The sequence below is a fragment of the Colletotrichum fructicola genome (assembly GCF_000319635.2).
Source record: "Colletotrichum fructicola Nara gc5 chromosome Unknown KSG_Nara_v1_contig05, whole genome shotgun sequence".
NCBI classification, from domain to species: Eukaryota; Fungi; Ascomycota; class Sordariomycetes; order Glomerellales; family Glomerellaceae; genus Colletotrichum; species Colletotrichum fructicola.
In genome coordinates this window covers 3,715,452-3,733,707 of record NW_027094055.1, presented here as the reverse complement: position 1 = coordinate 3,733,707, position 18,256 = coordinate 3,715,452, and the positions used below count along the sequence as shown (strand labels likewise).

Genomic DNA, 18,256 nt, shown 5'->3' with positions numbered 1-18,256 from the left:
TTCTCTTTTCTCCGCAGGCCATTCTCTTTCAGCCCACTCACATCCTTGCCGCGACACGCCACCCGCTCTCTAAACCACACGACACACGACTATCTTCCTCTTCTCGAAGTCTGCGTCTGCCACTCTGCCTCGATCGCAGCCATGCCTAGACCACCAGCTCAACCCGCCAAGCGCGGCCGTCCCTCAAAGTCGACACAACCCGCCACGACCACCGCGTCTACTAAGCGTAAAGCCGCTGCCCCCGCGCAGCCCCGCAAGAAGACGACGGGCCCCTTTGAGCTCTCCGACAGCGACGCGGCCCCTGCTTCCCGGGCGGCCGAAAACGAGGAGCAGGAGGAAGAAGAGGAAGAGGACGAGGAGCCCGAGGGCCCGGAGAACACGATCCCGCCGGAGCTGCTGACGCGGCTGCTGCACGAGTTCTTTGAGAAGGACGACACGCGACTTAGTAAGGACGCGAACGCGGCGGCGGGGAAGTACATGGATGTGTTTGTGAGGGAGGCCATTGCGCGGTGTGTGCATGAGAGGCCGGACGGGTTCCTTGAGGTGAGTTACCCACGTGTTCCGTGGAGGGAAAGAGCGGTCGGTTGCTAACGTGTGTTTAGGTCGAGGATCTGGAGAAGATTGCGCCGCAGTTGCTGATGGACTTTTGAGAGTGGGATTATGTGTTTAATGAGTTATGATACCCCGGGTTACTTGCTATACAATGTCGAAGGAAAAAGAGTATGATGAGTTCTTACGGAATATTGGGGCCGGAAGTTATATCGTCAGGGGTCTTCAACGACCTTCATATCGATCGTAATACCACCTTCAGGTCATCAACTCACGCTTACGTTATTTTCGTCCAGCTCTTTTGCCAAATCGCGCCGTGAAATTCTTCTGCTCCCGCCTGCCGTCCTCGCATGCATATATAACACCATGTTTACTCCTGTCCCCATGGCTTTTTAGGCAATACAGGTATCTGTAGCGCCCATCTCATTTGCCTACCCAAGACCCTAATCCTTTTGTAGCCTGCCTTGCAATCAGTATGCTCCTCTATGCCAACAGTTGAGGTCGCCCAGACCTGTGAGAATCCACCAAGTATCTCACACGAATAACAGCAGAAAGAAAGTGGGGAGAAGTGAAAGAGCGTATGAAGTGACGCCGTGCGATGGAGGGGTCTGGGCTTTGATATTTTGTACATTGGCGATTAAAGCCGAGGACACACGGCAGGGACAACACTGGTAGTCCAGAGTCTGATTGCGGTGACGGATTCAGTTCAGGCGACAGACACACTGCCATTCTATACATCATAGATGGCGAGCGTGGCCACAGATGCCCGAATCCCCCGTTGGTGGACTACATAGATTCATCCTACAGAGCGTCCAGATGCCCGGGTAATTTGCTTCGGAGTCCAAACGCAAATAGATGGCAAGAGTTTTGTGGCCACGACCGCATCCGGGAGCTGTTCTGACAATGGACCATACTTGCTGATAATAATCTACAAGGCGCATCTATGGAGTATTCAGTGAATAGAATAGAGGACCAGAGATAGGGGAGGAGGGCGGCTGGTTCTACCTAGAGAAACGCACCATCGCCGTAAGCTTTGCTGCTTGTGCCGTCGCGTACTGTCATGATCATGTGCTCATCATGGTGCCAAGATCCGCGGACATTGCTGGGTTCTCATTGGGTTTCCCGCGGTGCTCCAGAGGAGACCGATAGGTTTTATAAAAGTGACACTCAGAGGGAACTTCGCTCAACTACGTGCTTTTTTGAATGTCGGCATTGAGGAGCTGGGAACCGCTCAGCCGACTGGACCGACAGGTGCACCAATGACATGGATGATTACGCATATAAAAGGTTGGTATGAGTTGCAAGTAAATGAAGACCCAACACGACAAATCCATCCATTCGATCACACTGCGCAACAGTTCCTGTGAGCATGGCAGTTATCGACTCATTATGCCCCGTTGTTGTAGGCCCACAGCTACGGATGACAGTCGGAGACTGAACTTGGGGATCTCCTTCGCCTCCCTGTCTCTCGCCTCCGGGGGTGTAAACTCAACGTATCATCAGACTTCAGTGTTGAACCCATTCTACCTCTCCGGTGACGGTGATTGTTATATCATGTCTGCAGTGATAGTCATAAAGACAGTTGACGGACGAGATGAAGCCACGGAGGCGGAAGGATTGCCGTCTTCTAGTGCAATCGTTGGAGATCAAGCTCTGTTCGAGTTTGCTATTGCTGATATACCCTTATCCCAGTGACTGCAGGTCATCTCTGAGTTACTCCCATAATCTTTCCACGGTTTAGTCCTCATGGTAACAGAAGGAACCGCTGCTGGTGCACTCGCTAAAAAGACGTGTTCTTTATAAGTCAATTAGAAAAGGGTTTACTGATGATCACAGACCGCAATGCGATAGCTTCCATTCTGATGCCCGTCGGTAACTATGGCTTGAATATATTGCCATTCGAAATGAATGTACATCGAAGCCCGTTGGTTTCTGAAAGATGAGGGCTCACAGCGTGGTGTCGTGAGTTAAGACCTTGCAGGCGTATTCCTGAATAAATCACCGCCAGGCACGTGGAACAACGAACTGTAACCACATGCAGTCAAGTCACAGATAATCCATCTTATATGATGTTCAATCTGTCTAGAAAATCGCACGGCAGTGGCGGGGTCATGCTCGTTCCCATCGCGCTTATCCCGAGCTTCCTTCTCATTCAGGAAAGATGACCGCTGAACTTCGGGCGTGAATAGAATCACTCAGAGACTCCAAGTCACATTGAAATCTGTGACTGTAGATAGATATTGAATAGAGTTTCATTCTAGTCCTTTACCCCCTGTACGATGGCCTGATGCCAGGGCAGGACCATCTGATCAAAAGTCGAATGTAAATGAAGCAGACCATAGAACCACTCAACGAGGCCATGGGTTCATCGAGGCGTTCATGTCGTTTTGGCCGCCTTCAATGTCTAAGACCGTCGATACAGTGGTTTATCGACAGATCCTTAAGCACCCAGCCCATTGAAGCATAAATTTCTATCGTATTGCAGCCTGTATATGTACATATAAGCAGAGATGACCGGGAACAATGCACATTTGCATGAGCAGCTGTCTGCTCGCATATTTTCCGTGCATCATCGACTTGCAAGTGTCTGCTCCAGGCAAATCTCACAAGACAAAGTTCAAAACAGCTCTTATGCGACGTCATTCTTGTCCGATCACTCCCAGTACCTTTCACTTCCACTACCTTTGAGGCATACAAAAGTAACGTAGAGTAATGTGGGTAGCAAACAGCACCTTACGAGCAATGTCGATATGGTGAGGAATCATGAGAATCACATGTAAAAGACGTCTCGTCTAGCATTGCAACATACCAGACAACAATATAAGTCTTATCCAAGGTTGGATATCAGCCTCCGTAAGAGCATGTTGACCAATACGCCAAGACATTCTGATAGATCCATCTCATCGTCTGTACGGCTTCTTTAACTTTCATTTGCTGTAGCCAGTTTGTCGACTCCTGCCACCCTTGTTCTAAGCGTATCATTTCTCGTATTAGGCTTCCTAAACGAGCGGATGTAATCATTTTGGGTCTGGAACCACTGTTCTATCTATGTTATTCGAGCTTTCGAGTATCCTTAACTGAATAATCAACAGTCAGCAGGTAAGGAACTTGGTCTGCACCAGCCACAAGCCTGCCGCACAAGTTAAACTTCGCTGAGATTACTATGAACATGCACATTTCACCAATGGGCCAGAAATTCCGAAACCTGGGATCCTGGTACATGTAATCTCAATTAGTTGATGACTCCCGGTCGTACTTATGTACCTAAGAGAGACACTGGGGAGCCGGTATGACTTCACGACATCTGAGCAAATCTTTGCGGAGAATCCTGTTGATATGATATAACGCGGCGTTCAAAACAACAGGGACCAGGCACACAGATAAAGGTTGATGTTGTTGTTTAGAAGTTGCACCATTAGGTAGGTGTTACTGAATGCTTGAACACTGTAATTATTGAAGCGCCACTTGTTCACTGTGCCGATCAAAAGGGATGAGATCAAGCTGGTGAACGTAGCTGTGAGAGCCAGTCTTGGAAGTCGAAGCAAATTGCAAAGAAATGGAAGCGCAAAGAGAACCCATGAATCCATATAAATACTGCTACATTAGGAAAATGAACGTCACTGTTGTGGTAGATCTTGCGATCAGTTATTGCGATGAAGTCTTTCACAGAAAACACAAAGTTAGAGCTAAATTCCTCAAATAACGTCTGGTTCATTATTTTTCAAGAATCACAAAAGGCACATACTGTAGGACTGAATCCAGAAGCTTTCTTGAGAAGAAATGAGTCCTTGTATTGTAATATATCTTGAATGTGACCAATAGTCGAGACTCTGCGTGAGATCACAGTTCATTGTGAGCCCCGATTGATATCTCAGCATATATATTTTCCACGGAGTACGAGTAACGAATAAGTGCAAAGTGGTAATTAGCAGCAGAAATAAACATGCCTCAATAGAAGCTGATGCTCTCGTGAGCCTTCTAGCTTCACATTTGTCCCATGTCTTAGCCATTCTTCTGCTTCGCGCTGAGACATGGAGCTCGGGCCGAGGATGAAGTGGATAGCGTATTGTCCTGAAGAGCTCGAAACAGTCCGAACATTGACGCGGCTTTATATAGAACTATGCAATGTTCAAGTGGACTGTTGTCGCGATGACGTGTCTGAGTACCTATCTAAAGGGCTGGCATCGCCCTGGGCGAAAGCTTAAACAACAAAGCAATCACCGCCCCGAAGGCGCAGGACAATTGCAAGCTTAGAATCCCATGAATGTATTGCATTAGCTGCGACAGCAGTCCATGTCGTCTTGCGATTGCGATTGAACCAGCGCCATCACCTCAACACATTGGAAAGCCTACAGCATCCTTGGTCGTCTTCCGCCTCGGATGCTTCTCTAGTATTCTTGATAGTTCAATACTAAGAGTAATTCGTTTCGTGTACAGCACAGAGGAACGGAACTCACTCGAGGGGCGGAGGGTTGAAGTTCGGAAAGACTATTGCTCCTGGCTAGCAACGGTGCACAGATTCTCCTACATTGTGCCCCTTTTGCGGATATTTCTGAGCACCCCTTCTCATTTATAGACGGCAATTCTGAAGAAAACACAGTCTTGGGGATGCTAGCGATATCAATCGCCGTCTAAGCGAAGAATTACCACGAGGCAAAAAGCGGATTCGTCCAAAATCTCAACAAGAGGGACAGAGGGTTGGGGGCTTGGAGGTGAAGTGTTCGCCGGACCGAAACGCTGGGGTGCTCCTTCCTTCCCTCATAGCCAACTCACCTTCCCACCTTCCGCAACAATGGGTGCGACCACCGTCGCAAGATAGCCTAGCGGTGGATTGTATGCCTGGTTTCGGCAGAGCTCGATGGTTCGAGTTTGTTTAGGTGGCTCTACATATCTCCGGTGGCCGCCCATTGTTTTTTCTCTTTTTTTAACATAAGCTTGCTGGCAGATATTGCTGCGTGATGACCTCGCCGAACCATGAACCTGCCCATAAAAGACCATGTCAATGCCAACATGAATGAAGTTATCTCTCTTGATCCTACTCCTCAATATTGCTTCTCTGATCAGTTGTCAGCCTAGAGATTAGTACATGAACAAATCAATTCCTGGTACTACGCGGCCAGGGAGCCTGGTCCGACAGCACCAGCGCAGAAGCTTTCTTCCGAACACGCGCACAGTGGGAAAAGAACATCTAGTTGGTATTATTATTTTATTGATTTGATTACTTTTACGGTCGAACGTTCGGTCTTGCGGCGCACTAATTCGGTCTATCGGTCTTGAGTATCGTACATGAAGAAGCCTTTTGGTATTTGTCGTATCTCGATCGGTCCAAGGAAAAAGAAGCAATAGTACATTTCGGTCGATCGGTCGGTCATTCGTAACATGATGTATGGAAAAAAGTGAAAACACGCTCGGGCAACAAGCACCTCCTATTGTTTTGAGGAAGGTGAGCAATTGTTGATGCAATGATGACGTGCCAAACTGAGCAAGGCTAACGTCAGAAGGTGAGGTCTGGTCGAGACAGGTAAATTCAGTTGGTTCGGTTTTCTTCCTCGTTTCCGCCTTCTGTTGTTCGGCGGTCGTTGGATATCGGTCTTTCAACCGGCGACAGTCCTCCAACACTGGCTGCCACGATACCTGGCATGCCAAGGGCGGACTTCATGGGCGACACATTATGTCGGCTGGAGGACCTAGAGCCGCTACGGCTTCGGATGCGCTCCCTGTATTCACGAGGCTTCATGATGACCTCGCTAATATGGTTGATTCTTCCTCCCTTGATGCGCTTGAGGAACGCCAGGTCCTCGCGGATCTCCAGGAGTGCCTCGGTGACCCCTCCCAACTGTTCCGAGTCCTCTTCGTCGTCATCCTTCTTCTTACGCTTCCACTTGGGCATCTTAGCCCAGACCTTACCGAGAGGCCTGACGATGACTACGCAGAATGAGTCGGGAACGAGGCGGATGAGAACACCGACGGGGATCGACAGGAAACCGAGGACGATGGAGATGCCCCATTGGGGACCGTTGAGTCGTTCAACCTTGAAAGCAGCGCCACCGACGAAGACGATGAGAACTTGCCCGGCAGCCATAATGGTCATCATCAGAGCAAAGAGCTTGTTCTTCGTGATGCCTTCAAAGATGTTGAGGTTGTTGTCGATTCGCCTACTGTTGACGAGCTTGAAGATTTGCATGAAGGTGAAGACGTTGAAAACAAGTGTCTTCTGCTGGCCTGTAGGATAGTGGAGGAAGCTTGGGCCGGCGAAATGCAGGATAAGGGTGACGATGAGCTGGTAGATAGACTGGCCGATGATCATCTTCCACATGGGCGTGTTGATGAGAGGCGCTGTCTTGGCCTCCGGCTTTCGGTGAAGCATACTCTCCGTGGGAGGGTCGGTGGCCAGAGCAAGGGCAGCGAAGGTATCCATGATGAGGTTGATCCAAAGAAGTTGAACGGCATTCAGAACTGGTTCCTGCTCTGCGTCACCCACAGCTGTGACAAAGGTGAGGACCACAGCTGTGATGTTGACGGTAATCTGGAACTGCAGGAATTTTTTGACGGCGTCGTTGATTGCACGACCCCAGGAGAGGGCTTTGACGATGGACGAGAAGTTGTCGTCCATGAGGATGATGTCTGAAGCCTCCTTGGCGACCTCAGTTCCGGTGATACCCATGGAGAAACCAACATCAGCGGACTTGAGAGCAGGGGCGTCATTGGTTCCATCGCCGGTGACTGCAACGACCTCGCCGAGACTCCTCAGAGCCTTGACTAAAATCTTCTTGTCCTCGGGGCTCGATCGGGCTAGGACGGCAAGGTCTCTCACAATCGCAGTACGTTCTCGGTCTTCCATGCGGCGGAATTCGACTCCTTCCATGACCTTGCCCTTCTCAGTCAAGATACCACAGTCCCGCGCAATGGCCCTCGCAGTCTCCACGTTGTCACCAGTGACCATCTTGACGGACACGGAAGCGATACGGCAATCACCCACAGCCTTTGGAACACCAGCTCGAACAGGGTCCTGAATACCAACAACACCCAGCCAGGTGAGGTTCTTGAAGATGCTGGAGAACTCGATGTTCTGCGAATCTTCTTCTTTCCGAGCGTCTTTCGGTGGCCATTGGTCGAAGTCTCGGTAGGCAAGGGCGAGTGTGCGGAGCGATCGGGATGCATATTCCGATATGGTGCGTCGGATCTCGTCTTGTTGGTGCGTTTCCATCGCAGTTGAGGATGGGGCTTGCGTCGGGTCGGCAACAGCGTGTGTGCATTGTCCTAGAAGGATCTCGGGTGCTCCTTTGATAAACATGCGATATCTGTTGTCCGGCAGGCGCACGACGGCACCCATACACTTTCGCTTGGAGTTAAAGGGGAACAGCTGCTGCACAGGATGGTTTTCGCGTTCGATGGCAAGCTTCTCGAGGGCGAAGCATTTGCGAGCCCAGTCGAGCAGGGCGGTTTCCGTCTTCGTTCCTACAAACTCATGCTTGCCGTTTTCCTCCGTCTCAAATGCGGTCGTGTTCATCGCCACAGACTGCTTAACAAGATCCTTGAATTCGGGGTCGAGGGAGGAAGAAAGCTTGGACATGGGGATTCTGGCCGTAGACTTGCTCTCAGGCTTCTTGTCGTCTCTGGTAACCTGCGCTTGCTCCTGGCCCTCGGCGGACTCAGCCTCGGGTGAGTTGGACTGCTCGTCTCCTTCTCCAAACTTGAGCTTTCCGGTACCCAATGTGCCGGCCACAACAGTCATGACATTCTCTGTCAACGTGCCAGTCTTGTCGGAGCAGATGACTGTCGCATTGCCCATGGTCTCGCAGGACTGAAGGTGACGGACGAGGTTGTTCTCCTTCGTCATTCGCTTCGTGGCATAGGCAAGGGCGAGGGTGACAGCCAGAGGGAGACCCTCAGGAACTGCAACAACGATGATTGTGATGGACGTAATGAGAATCTGGAGGAATCGCTGGCCCTTCATTTCCGGGCTGTCGCTGTTCTGGGGAAGGTGGGCCAGGAACTCGATAGTAAGAACGAGCAGGAGCAGCAAACCCGCACCACTGCCAAGCTTCGCAATATAGCCTGAGAGTGTGTTAATAAGTAGATGGGCACCGAGCCGCGAGGCCACTTACCCGCAAGAATGTTCAGCTTGAGCTGCAGGGGAGTCAGGCCAGGATCGTCGCGAAGGGACATCATTGTCTTGCCGTGGCTTGAGTTCTCGCCGACTGCCGTAACCAAGAACGTTCCAACGCCATCCAAGACTCGAGCTCCAGAAATAATGAAAGGGTCAAGCTTCTTGGGGTTCACTTCCTCTTCGTGCAGAGCCTTCATTACAGCATCTGCAGGGACCTTCTTGATCAGGTCCGATTCGCCAGTTGCCGAAGACTCGTCGCAGCTAACATTGTGGCCACCGATGAAGATACCGTCAACAGGAAGGATATCTCCTTGTTCAAGGAGCATGACATCGCCAACCAGAATGTCGTGAACCGAGATGTTGGACGGGTTCCCTGAACGAATCACCTTCACCACACGATCCTCCTTCTTCTGGTTGAGTTTGCGGAACTGGCGCTCTTTTTGCCAGTCGTTGAGAGATCCTACGACGACAACGATGGTGATGGCGACGATAATTGCAACACCTTCGACCTGACGCTTCTGTTAGCTCTGCATTCAATGATCATATCACCAGGGTCAGCGCACCCATTCCAACTTGGCCGTGTCGTCGCCATGGTGGGTGGCTCCGAATGTTTGGTACAGTCCTAGTGCGAGTGAGACCACAGCTGCCACGCTGAGCAAAATCAACACCTTGTCTTGCAAAGCAATCCAGGCGAGCTGTAGCAGTGACTTTGACTTCCTCTCGGGCAGAATGTTTTGTCCAAACACTCGCTTGCGGTCGTCAAACCCCTTGCCTGAGCCATCTCCGTGGTGAACTGCATCTTGTTGCAGTGCGTCCGTCGATACTGCTTCCGTCGGCGACTGGATCTTCTTTCCCAGGGCAACTGCCTCATCGAGACTGACGCTGCCGTCGAGGCGCGATTCGTCCAAACTCAGACCGGCGCGTCTGTCCGTCCGTAAACCCTTCTCCAAGCCAGCCAAACCTCCAACGGCGACAAACGCGTCTAAACTTTTCGGGTTAATTAGCTTTGATACTTGGCCAGGCGAAAAGGCAAATGGGTTGTTTTGGACGTTGAATGATGCCTCCTCGCCGGGATTCGGGGCCAGGGCGTCTGGGTTATCCCCGAAACCTTTCGGCGAGCCGGAGAGCTGGACGGTGGGGGATCCCTTGTCGGTGCCGTCGTTTGTTTTAGATTTGGCCAATGTCGTGTTATTGGAGTCCCATGATCCTGAGCGTGACTTTCTTGTGGGCACTGATAACGTGTTGTTCACTTCATCGCCGTGGTCTGAGGACGGTGATGATGATGATGAGTGGTCGTTTTCTGCATGTCGACGCGTTCATTAGTATTTACACCCAGGACGCGAACTTTTTTTTGGTTTCTTTCGGAGAGCGATCCAGGGGTGGAATGCGACATGGCGTCATACCTTGATCGTTGACGGCGGAGGTATCGAGTGTGATGGTAGGCGCTCTAGGCCGCCTCAGCGGCGAGGGGCCTCTTGCCATGATGCTGGTGGTTTATGCCTCGTCTTCCTGCTTTCCTCGTGTGATCGCTGCAGAGGTGATGGAGCTCAGCATGAATGAGGAAAGGAAATGTCTCTTTTGTTTTTGTTGGCGTGGAAGTCTCGGCGTTCGTTTTCGGACACTTGGTGAAAGGATGGCCGCAGGTGAACGGTGGATGTGGTCGCGCGCAAACAAAGCCGGAAGGTGATGTATGTAAGACGGGCGAAGTTGGTGAGCTAGTGAGCAATCAAACAGAGCCAGTGCTTCTGGAAAATCGAAGAGGGTATTCCGGTCTCTCAGCGCCCATGCTTTGGGGGCGTTATGCGAGGGAGAAGGGAGACCAAGTGGTATTCAAATGGAGTTGTCTGAGGGTCCAGGGAGACCGCTTGCTGTGAATAAGTGGCGGGTGATGCTTTAGCGGTGATCCGTATTTTGTCGAGGGACAAAAGTCTGGAGAGCGGGCCGTTTGATGGGTCAATATCGAAGGTGTGGTGGCTTTGCAAACCTTCTTCAGACCGGTATCTGGCGGTAATTATCTGGCGCAAACTGACAAGGTGAAGGCGTGTAGTGTAAGGTTGGAAGCCGAGGTTCCGAAAACGAGAAGGAGCCGCCGGCAGTTTCGATGAACAGCCCACTGGCGAGGCGGTACAAAAGTCACGATGGCAACCTAAGGTAGGTCGGTGACGTGGGTGAATGATGTTATTCCAGAAGGTGTTACTGGAAGGCGCCGATGGATGTGCAGTAACAGGAGATGGTAGCAACGATGGCAACAAGCACCTGCCAAAAGACAGCAATCAGGTCAGGCAGGTCAGGTAACAAGACCACACGGTTTTCAGAGACTACCTGGGTAGGGAGTTGACGGAGAGGAGAAGGACTTTTGGGAGGAAGAGAGATTCGGCTGCTGGGCCACAACATGCATCCGGCGCCCACTTCTCGCACTCCTCAAGTCTGGCTCGGGTGATGAGATATCAACTGGCTGGGTCATCCATTGGGCTGGCTTGGCTCATTAGGCACAGCCCCAGAAAGTAGCCAGACCAAAAGCATGGTGCTGCCAAGCATTTGGAGCTGCCAAGGAAGCTCACTGGCGCCTTATACGTAAAGCTGCAGAGGAACCTCTGGCTGCTGAGCGACGGCTTGGCCAGGTGATGATGCCAAGAAGCGCTCATCAGCGTGCTGGCAGGGGAGGGACGGGAGAGAAGCGATCAATCAATCATGATGGATCATGGACCCAGGTAATTGTAGCGAGAAATGCGCTGCTCATACATGACTTGACGACAAAACACACGAAAGGGGGCGCCAAGCCACCGTGGAATTAAAAAATGATTCAAACTCGTCTTTCGAGTTAGATGGCTGGCTCGTGCTGCCTTGCAGCGGCCTCTAAGCCAGGTTGGGTCAGTATTCAGAGGAAGTCTTTTTCTCATGCGTACAAAGTGTTCTGGCAAGCTAGTAGCTATTACAACTTTTCCTTGTTGTTTTCCTCGGCAGAGTGACGCCAAGCTGCAGCCAAAATGACACCCACCTTCCATGTAATGCCTCGGATGCTTAGATAAAGCGATAAGATGGCAGACACAGCAGACTAGAGCAGTAGCAATGGAAGCAGGACGGGACGGGAGCTTGGAGCACCCGAAGCGAAGCTCTGGGCATCAGGGCAGGCAGTAAGTGAGTGGACTGATGGGCTTTCGCGAGAAACAACGAGCCGCTCGCCGAGACATTGGCGAAAGAGGCCGCCGACCGCAAACATGAGCCACAGTCCGGCCCTTGGCAGCAAAGCCCCGAGGTTAGCTCTTGCCATGTCGTTCAGTGCTCTGCAGAGTCAGAGTCAGAGTCCGGAGGTTTCTGCAAAGATTTGAGAAAGCGCAAGCGCGAGAAATATTGAAACCCGAATTACCCAACACATATCACCCTCACATCAACAGGCCATCACACCGGCCTCCCGCGAAAGGGATCCGCATGCCCGTCCCCACGTTGCCGCCATGCTACCCAGCACCCTTTCTTCCGATGCAGCGGTACATGCCGTCCCGCACATGGCCAGCGGTTGAGGTGAGGCGAGAGCTTGATGATCTAGCTTCCACTGAGCAGCCATGCCATCCCAGCATCCGCCACGACCTGGACCTGGTCTGATCTTGCTAGAACTCTCCGTCCTCCGTCCAACACCGTCATTGGATCATCGAAATCACTCATCCTTCTTGAAACTGGAGAAGCATTGGCATTCGAGAGATGCGCCAGAAAGGCCCAGATGCTGAACTCAGCGCCGCCAACTGGTGCTGGGCCCAGTCCACACCAACGATCCGCGGAGTCGGCGACATCCCTGGAACCTGCCATCGTCACCGACCAGCTGCACCCAACCGGAACTTCACCTCCAAAAGCCAAAAAGAAAAGGCGGGAAGCAGGCCTGATGGTTCCACCCGTCAGGTCGATGGCAACTGCCGCCCCGGAGAGAGGGATGGATGGACATCCATTCTACGCATACTGTTGAATGACGATGCCACAAAATCGCCCGGCGGACGGACAATCTTCTTGCACTGCCACCCTTGGTCGTCTCACTGATTATCCCCGTCACCTCCGATTTGTTGTTTTTTCCTTGCGTTGTTTCTTTGCACAACACACCGCTTGCCAAGACCAAGTTTGACATCATTCAAATCACACAAATCACACAGAAACACATGCTGGGTGTGGTGCACCTAACACCTGCACTACCACAAAACAGGCCGCCAAACTCACGGATTACCTGAAGCGAGAGGGGAGGCAGAGTTTCAGCGAATACAGCATCTTGGCAGGGCACCCATCCAAACAACAGAGCATTCACACGTGCCCTCCCACATGGCGATGCTGGCGCTGCCAGCTACGATAATGCTGTTTGCCAAGACGCTTTTAAAATGAAGCTGTGTTTGATAGCCTGTTGCGCCTGTCAAACCCTCAGGAAAACTCTGCCTTCCAAATCGCAGGGGTAACCTCTCTGACGTCAGGCTGAAATCTAACCTTGAACTCGGAAGACACTACCGACCAACACCTCCAACTCCAGCTCCCCCTCAAACTCAAAGATCTTGAAGTCTGATGCTCATTTTCGATGGTTGTGAACCCTGTGGCTTGTGGCGGTCTGCCTTTCCAGCCATCCAACCCCGGCCAAGCTAAGGGACCCCAACCGCCTCTGTGCCTCCCTCTGCCAACGCTTTCGCCGCCCGCGCCAAGCGATGCCAGACCGACTCTGCCCAAGTACCGGACAAACACCGCCAACACAAAGGAAGGGTCTTAATGTGCCTATCCATAATGTTGCCCGGCTGGCAGCTTTGCCGACTCCTAGCTGAGTCTTGGCTTTGGAGTCGTTGGAGGCTGTGTCAGTACGCATAGCGTTGAAAGAGGCAAACGATATACGAAGGCAAATGGATCCAAAAAAATTATTGCCGCTCCCTTACTTTGATAGCTTGGGTACGATCCTGAAGTAGGGGGGAGAGAAAGGGGTAAGATCCAGCTTCGAGGCGTCGTGAGACCGTGCACGAGGTGCCAAAAGGAAGAAGCTCGTGAACACTTGTTTACGAGATGGCCTCATCGGCTTAACCCTTGGGCTGAGAAGCGGAACAAGCTGATCCGGCCCGCGCATATCAACATCCGGCCCCGTTCCGATCGGAAGGGACCCGCATTTACGGACCCGGACACCGTGCACACGCCGGGGCCTACATTGCAGGTGCCGGGTTTCCACCAAGACCGGTCATGCTAACTAGGGTGACGCCTTCGACCAGCACAGTAGATCTGGCAAGATTACTCTTGATGACACCGAAAGAGCCGAATGAGTATGAAGAATAAGTGAACAATGCAGCTGAGAGTCAAGAAGGTGAAAGCTCCGGCGCCTGACGAGCAAAATTCCATCACAAGTCAGTCCGAGCCGCATGTCGCGTGCTTATAATGTCATCCATCCAATAGCATATAGCTTGCCGAATCCTTGCTTCGAAACGGTATTTAGCCTATTTACCATGCCGCTGAAGATGCTTACGCATTACCAATCCACCTCATGGTGATGTTCTCCCACCAAGCGTCGTCTTCGTGCAACCTTCAAGCGCAATGCGAAGACAGCTTACGGAGAGCAACAGGAATATGAAATCCGCGTCCAAGTCAGACTACACATGTGACATCCGTCATTGGATAGCATCTTTACATTTGAAATCAAAAACACCACGAAAATAACCAGCCACGCTCACCATAAAAGCCTACCTCCTATCCTCCACAGCCTTGGCAACATCACCGTGCAACCTAAGCCTCAAAGCCAAAGCCCAATTCAGAAACATCACACATCAAGCCATGCCCACATACGTAATCACCGGCGCGAGAGACGGCATCGGCCTCGAATACGTCGCCCAGCTAAGCCTCCGCCCCGCCACCACGGTCCTCGCCCTCGTCCGCTCCCTGGCCGCCGACGTCGCCCGCCTCCGCGCCATCCAAGCCTGCCCCAACCGCAAAGGCACCGTCCACGTCCTCGAATGCGACATCTCCTCGCCAGAATCCCTCGCCGCCCTGCCCTCCCGCGTCGCCTCCGCGCTGGGCGATGGCCCTACCAAGATCGACGTGCTCATCAACAACGCCGCGACGCTGCAGAACACCGAGCAGAGGGCGCTGAGCCTCGACGCCGCGGCGCTGCAGACGCACATGACCACCAACGTCGTCGGGCCCGCGCGGACGTTGCAGGTGCTGTTCCCGTTCTTCCACGGCGGCGAGCAGCAAGACAGAAGGACCATCGTGGCGAACATCACGTCCGGGGCCGGCAGCTTCGGATGGGTGACCAGCGGCGTGTGTCCGCATGAGCTGACGCCGTACGCCATCAGCAAGGCGGCGCTGAACATGCTGACGGTGCACCAGGCGATGCAGCTGAAGGAGCGGGGCGTGGTTGTGGTTACGGTCGATCCCGGGCACGTCAAGACGAAGTCGGGGGGTCCTGGGGCGAAGGTCGAGGTTGCGGATTGTGCTCGGGGGATTTTGAAGTTGCTGGGTGGGTTGGGGGTGGAGGATAGCGGCAAGTTGTTTTTGTATGATGGGAGGGAGATTCCATGGTAGGTCTGTAAGATGGAGCTTGATTTGCGTGCTATATTGTGACAAGACCCCCTGTCTATTCGAGCCGTTTGAAGTGTTTGATTAGATAGATGTCGGCTAAAGTGAAACATCGATATAGAAACCATCTGAAATGAAAGCGAGTTCAAAAGCACGTGTAGTATGTGATCGCAGTACAGAAATAAAGGCACATGGATTTTCAAAACGCTTGGAAATGGTATTATTATCAAATTCTACAACAAATGCACTACCTGTGCCTCCTAGCCTCGCCGGCCTCCTTGCCCAACTTCTCCAGCGCATCCTCGTACTCCTGTACCCTCTCGTCCGCGAACCCACCGCTCTCCGGGTCGCCGATGCGCAAGCGATCGACCTTTGCCGCGCGCCGGATCCCGCTGCTCGCCTTTGCAATCTTGCCCCAGAACCAACCGCTCTCGCCGTCCTCGACCAGAGTCCACGCCGCGCCGACGCGTCCCGCACGGGCTGTACGGCCGACACGGTGAACGTAGCCGGCGGCGCTGGCGGGCAGGTCGTAGTTGATGACGTTGTCCAGCTGTGGCAGATCGATACCGCGGGCGACCAGGTCGGATGCGACCAGCAGGCGCAAGCGGCGCGAGGCGAAGGCGCGGAGGGCGCGGCGACGGTCGGACGTCTTTTGGGTCGAGGTGAGGGTTGCGATGAAGGGCGAGAGGGAAGGGTGGAGGAGGGAGATTAGGCGAGAGAGACGGAGAGCGGACTCGTTTGATTTTGTGAAGATTAGGGCCGTCGTTGTGAAGGCTGCGGGTGTTTTTCTCGGAGGCTTGGAGGGTGTGGGGTTGGCGTCTGAGGAACTGTCTGAGTCTGAGGAAGTGTCGGAGTCTGAGGAAGTGTCGGAGTCTGACTCTGAGCTGGTGTCCGAATCTGCCTCTGAAGAAGTGTCTGATGAGGTGTCGTCGGACCCGTCCGAAGAAGACGTGTCGTCGTCGTCTTCTGCTGTAGGAGTGGCCTCCGCCTTAGAGCTGGCTTCGGACATCAGATGCCCGCCCAGTAGCAGATCGATAAGGTACAGAGGCTTGAGGTTGGCATCATGGACTCTGATGGCAGACTCCTTCAGTAGCGTGGGCAGAGTGTGCTCGGCGATTGGTGCAGTGCCATCCGCCTTCTCGCCCTCCAGGACAATGAGCTGAGGACGGCGAAGCTGCAGCCCGCTTAGCAGGCTCAAGTCTCGCGTAAGTGTTGCACTCAGAACAACCTTGCGCACACCAGAGAGGTTGGAGTCGGGGAAGTCTCTCGCGCTGAACTTCTTCGTCCGCAGCTTGGGCATGACGACGTCCAGCCAGCCCTGGAAACTCTGCGCCAGGAGTTTATCGGCTTCGTCGACTACCAGCCAACGCACGTAGTCCAGGGAGAATCCTGGAGTAAGATTGATGTGTTCGACCAGTCTACCGGGAGTGCAGATCAGAACGTCAACCTTGGAGGTGTAGTCTACGATGTGATCAGGCAACGAGCCAGCTTCCACTCTGCTCGTGGAATCTTCGGTCTCAGGGTCTACCTCCTCAACATCCTTCCACGCCTCGAGCTCCCGCTGGTTCGCAGCTTGGTAGGCCTCAGGGTCGTACTTTTCTTCCCTCTCGATGAGATTTGTTTGCTCGTACTTGAGCTGCTGACTACCAATGGCGATTCCTATGCGCACTCTCTTCTGGTCACGACCATCGAATGCGCCGGCGCACAGCTCAAAAACCTCCTGCGCCTGCTTGACAAGCTCACGCGTCGGCAAGACAATAAGAGCGCGGAGCCTCGTGACAGCACCTTGGCTGATGTCCCGCACAATGGGAAGAGCGTATGCCAGCGTCTTTCCGGAACCAGTTGCAGCCGCGACGAGGAGATCGCCTTGACGGTGCTTGCAAGACGGTAGAAGTAGCGGAACCGCGGCGGTCTGGACGGCAAAGGCATCCTTGAATCCCTTCGATTCCAAGATCTGAGCTGCTTTCGGGTTGATGCCAATCTCAGAGAACGGCGTCCGTGTGTCAGGCGCCACTCGGATGGGTGCAGCGAGCCAGGGTGGCAGCGTCTCGTAGGAGGGTTTCGAGGTATCGAGAGTAGCGGGCTCGGGTTGCGGCAGGGGTTCGAGGCCGTGTTCTTCCACCTCTGGCGTCTCTTCCTTTCCTTCCTCGTCCACTTCCATCTTCTCCGGGTCTTCGTCGTGGGAACCGTCGGCGGCCTTTTTGAGGTACTTGGATGCCTTGGACAGAACGCTCTTGTGTCGCGCTGCAACGGCGTCGTCTTCCTCGGTGATCTCTTCGTCTTTTCTCTTCTTCTTTCTAGACTTGTCCTTCTTTTCCTTTAATTCGTCGTCATCGCGTCCATCCGCATTGTCCGAATCCCTCTTCTTCTTTTTCTTCTTCTTCTCCCCCGCCTCCTCTCCTTCACCGGCCTCGTCGTCTGCGTGGGTATCCATGGCGTCAACTTGTGGCTCCTCTGAATCGTCTTTCTTGTTCTTTTTCTCCTTCTTCTCTTTCTTTTCTTTCTTGGACTTCTTCGGCGTGTCCACATCCATGTCGTCCAACGGCGCTACTTCTTCCGACTTTCTGGATTTCTTCTTCTTGGCTGGCGTCTCCTGCCCGACCTCGGCCTCGACCTCGACTTCGTGCTTGCGCTTCATCGCAGGAGACAAAGCTTCCGCGTCCTCCGGAGCTACACTAACAATCGAAGGTCGCGACTTCGGCTTCTTTGAGGGAACATATCGTGCATACGGGCTGGCGGTGTTCTCTCCCGTCCTGACTGCGTCGTTCATCGCGGGTGCTGGTTCTGGAGCAGGAGGTGTTGGTTCGCGCGGCGGAGGCGGCGCCGCCACGGGAGGTGCTGCAGCCGCATGTTTCTTTGGAGGCACGTAACGGGCGTACATCTTGTCAATTGCGCCTTCGCGAACCTCTGCGGACCAATTTGGAGGTTTGCGCAGCTTGGCTACAAAGTCAAGTCGGAGGGGCACCTGGCGCAAAGTCTCGAAAAAAAGTTGGGAGCAGTTGCTTATCGCGATTTTGCCGCCTCATACCACCTGCCCGAAACTTCTTATCGCAATGAAGCAGATGCCCCCTACCCACGTTA

At 53.0% G+C, this 18,256-nt stretch overlaps 4 protein-coding genes across 4 annotated transcripts; 2 read left to right on the top strand and 2 right to left on the bottom strand.

The window, feature by feature from the left end:
- Window positions 1-141: 141 nt before the first annotated feature.
- CENPX (Centromere protein X) lies at window positions 142-650 on the top strand (the record flags this gene model as incomplete). Its single annotated transcript, XM_032021843.1, has 2 exons — window positions 142-543; window positions 603-650. 2 exons carry the CDS (start codon window positions 142-144, stop codon window positions 648-650), a joined length of 450 nt encoding a protein of 149 aa, XP_031881161.1.
- Window positions 651-6,076: 5,426 nt separating this feature from the next.
- CGGC5_v009732 (Calcium-transporting ATPase 2) lies at window positions 6,077-10,141 on the bottom strand (the record flags this gene model as incomplete). The annotated part of the gene is made up of 4 exons (XM_066152207.1): window positions 6,077-8,607; window positions 8,658-9,168; window positions 9,223-9,959; window positions 10,063-10,141. 4 exons carry the CDS (start codon window positions 10,139-10,141, stop codon window positions 6,077-6,079), a joined length of 3,858 nt encoding a protein of 1,285 aa, XP_066008557.1.
- Window positions 10,142-14,431: 4,290 nt separating this feature from the next.
- Window positions 14,432-15,181, top strand: CGGC5_v009731 (putative oxidoreductase; the record flags this gene model as incomplete). Its single annotated transcript, XM_032021841.1, has 1 exon — window positions 14,432-15,181. The coding sequence occupies one exon, from the start codon at window positions 14,432-14,434 to the stop codon at window positions 15,179-15,181; it is 750 nt and encodes a 249-aa protein (XP_031881163.1).
- A 241-nt stretch (window positions 15,182-15,422) lies between these two features.
- On the bottom strand, window positions 15,423-18,056 carry dbp6 (ATP-dependent RNA helicase dbp6; the record flags this gene model as incomplete). Its single annotated transcript, XM_032021840.1, has 1 exon — window positions 15,423-18,056. The coding sequence occupies one exon, from the start codon at window positions 18,054-18,056 to the stop codon at window positions 15,423-15,425; it is 2,634 nt and encodes an 877-aa protein (XP_031881164.1).
- Between the last annotated feature and the right edge of the window lie 200 nt (window positions 18,057-18,256).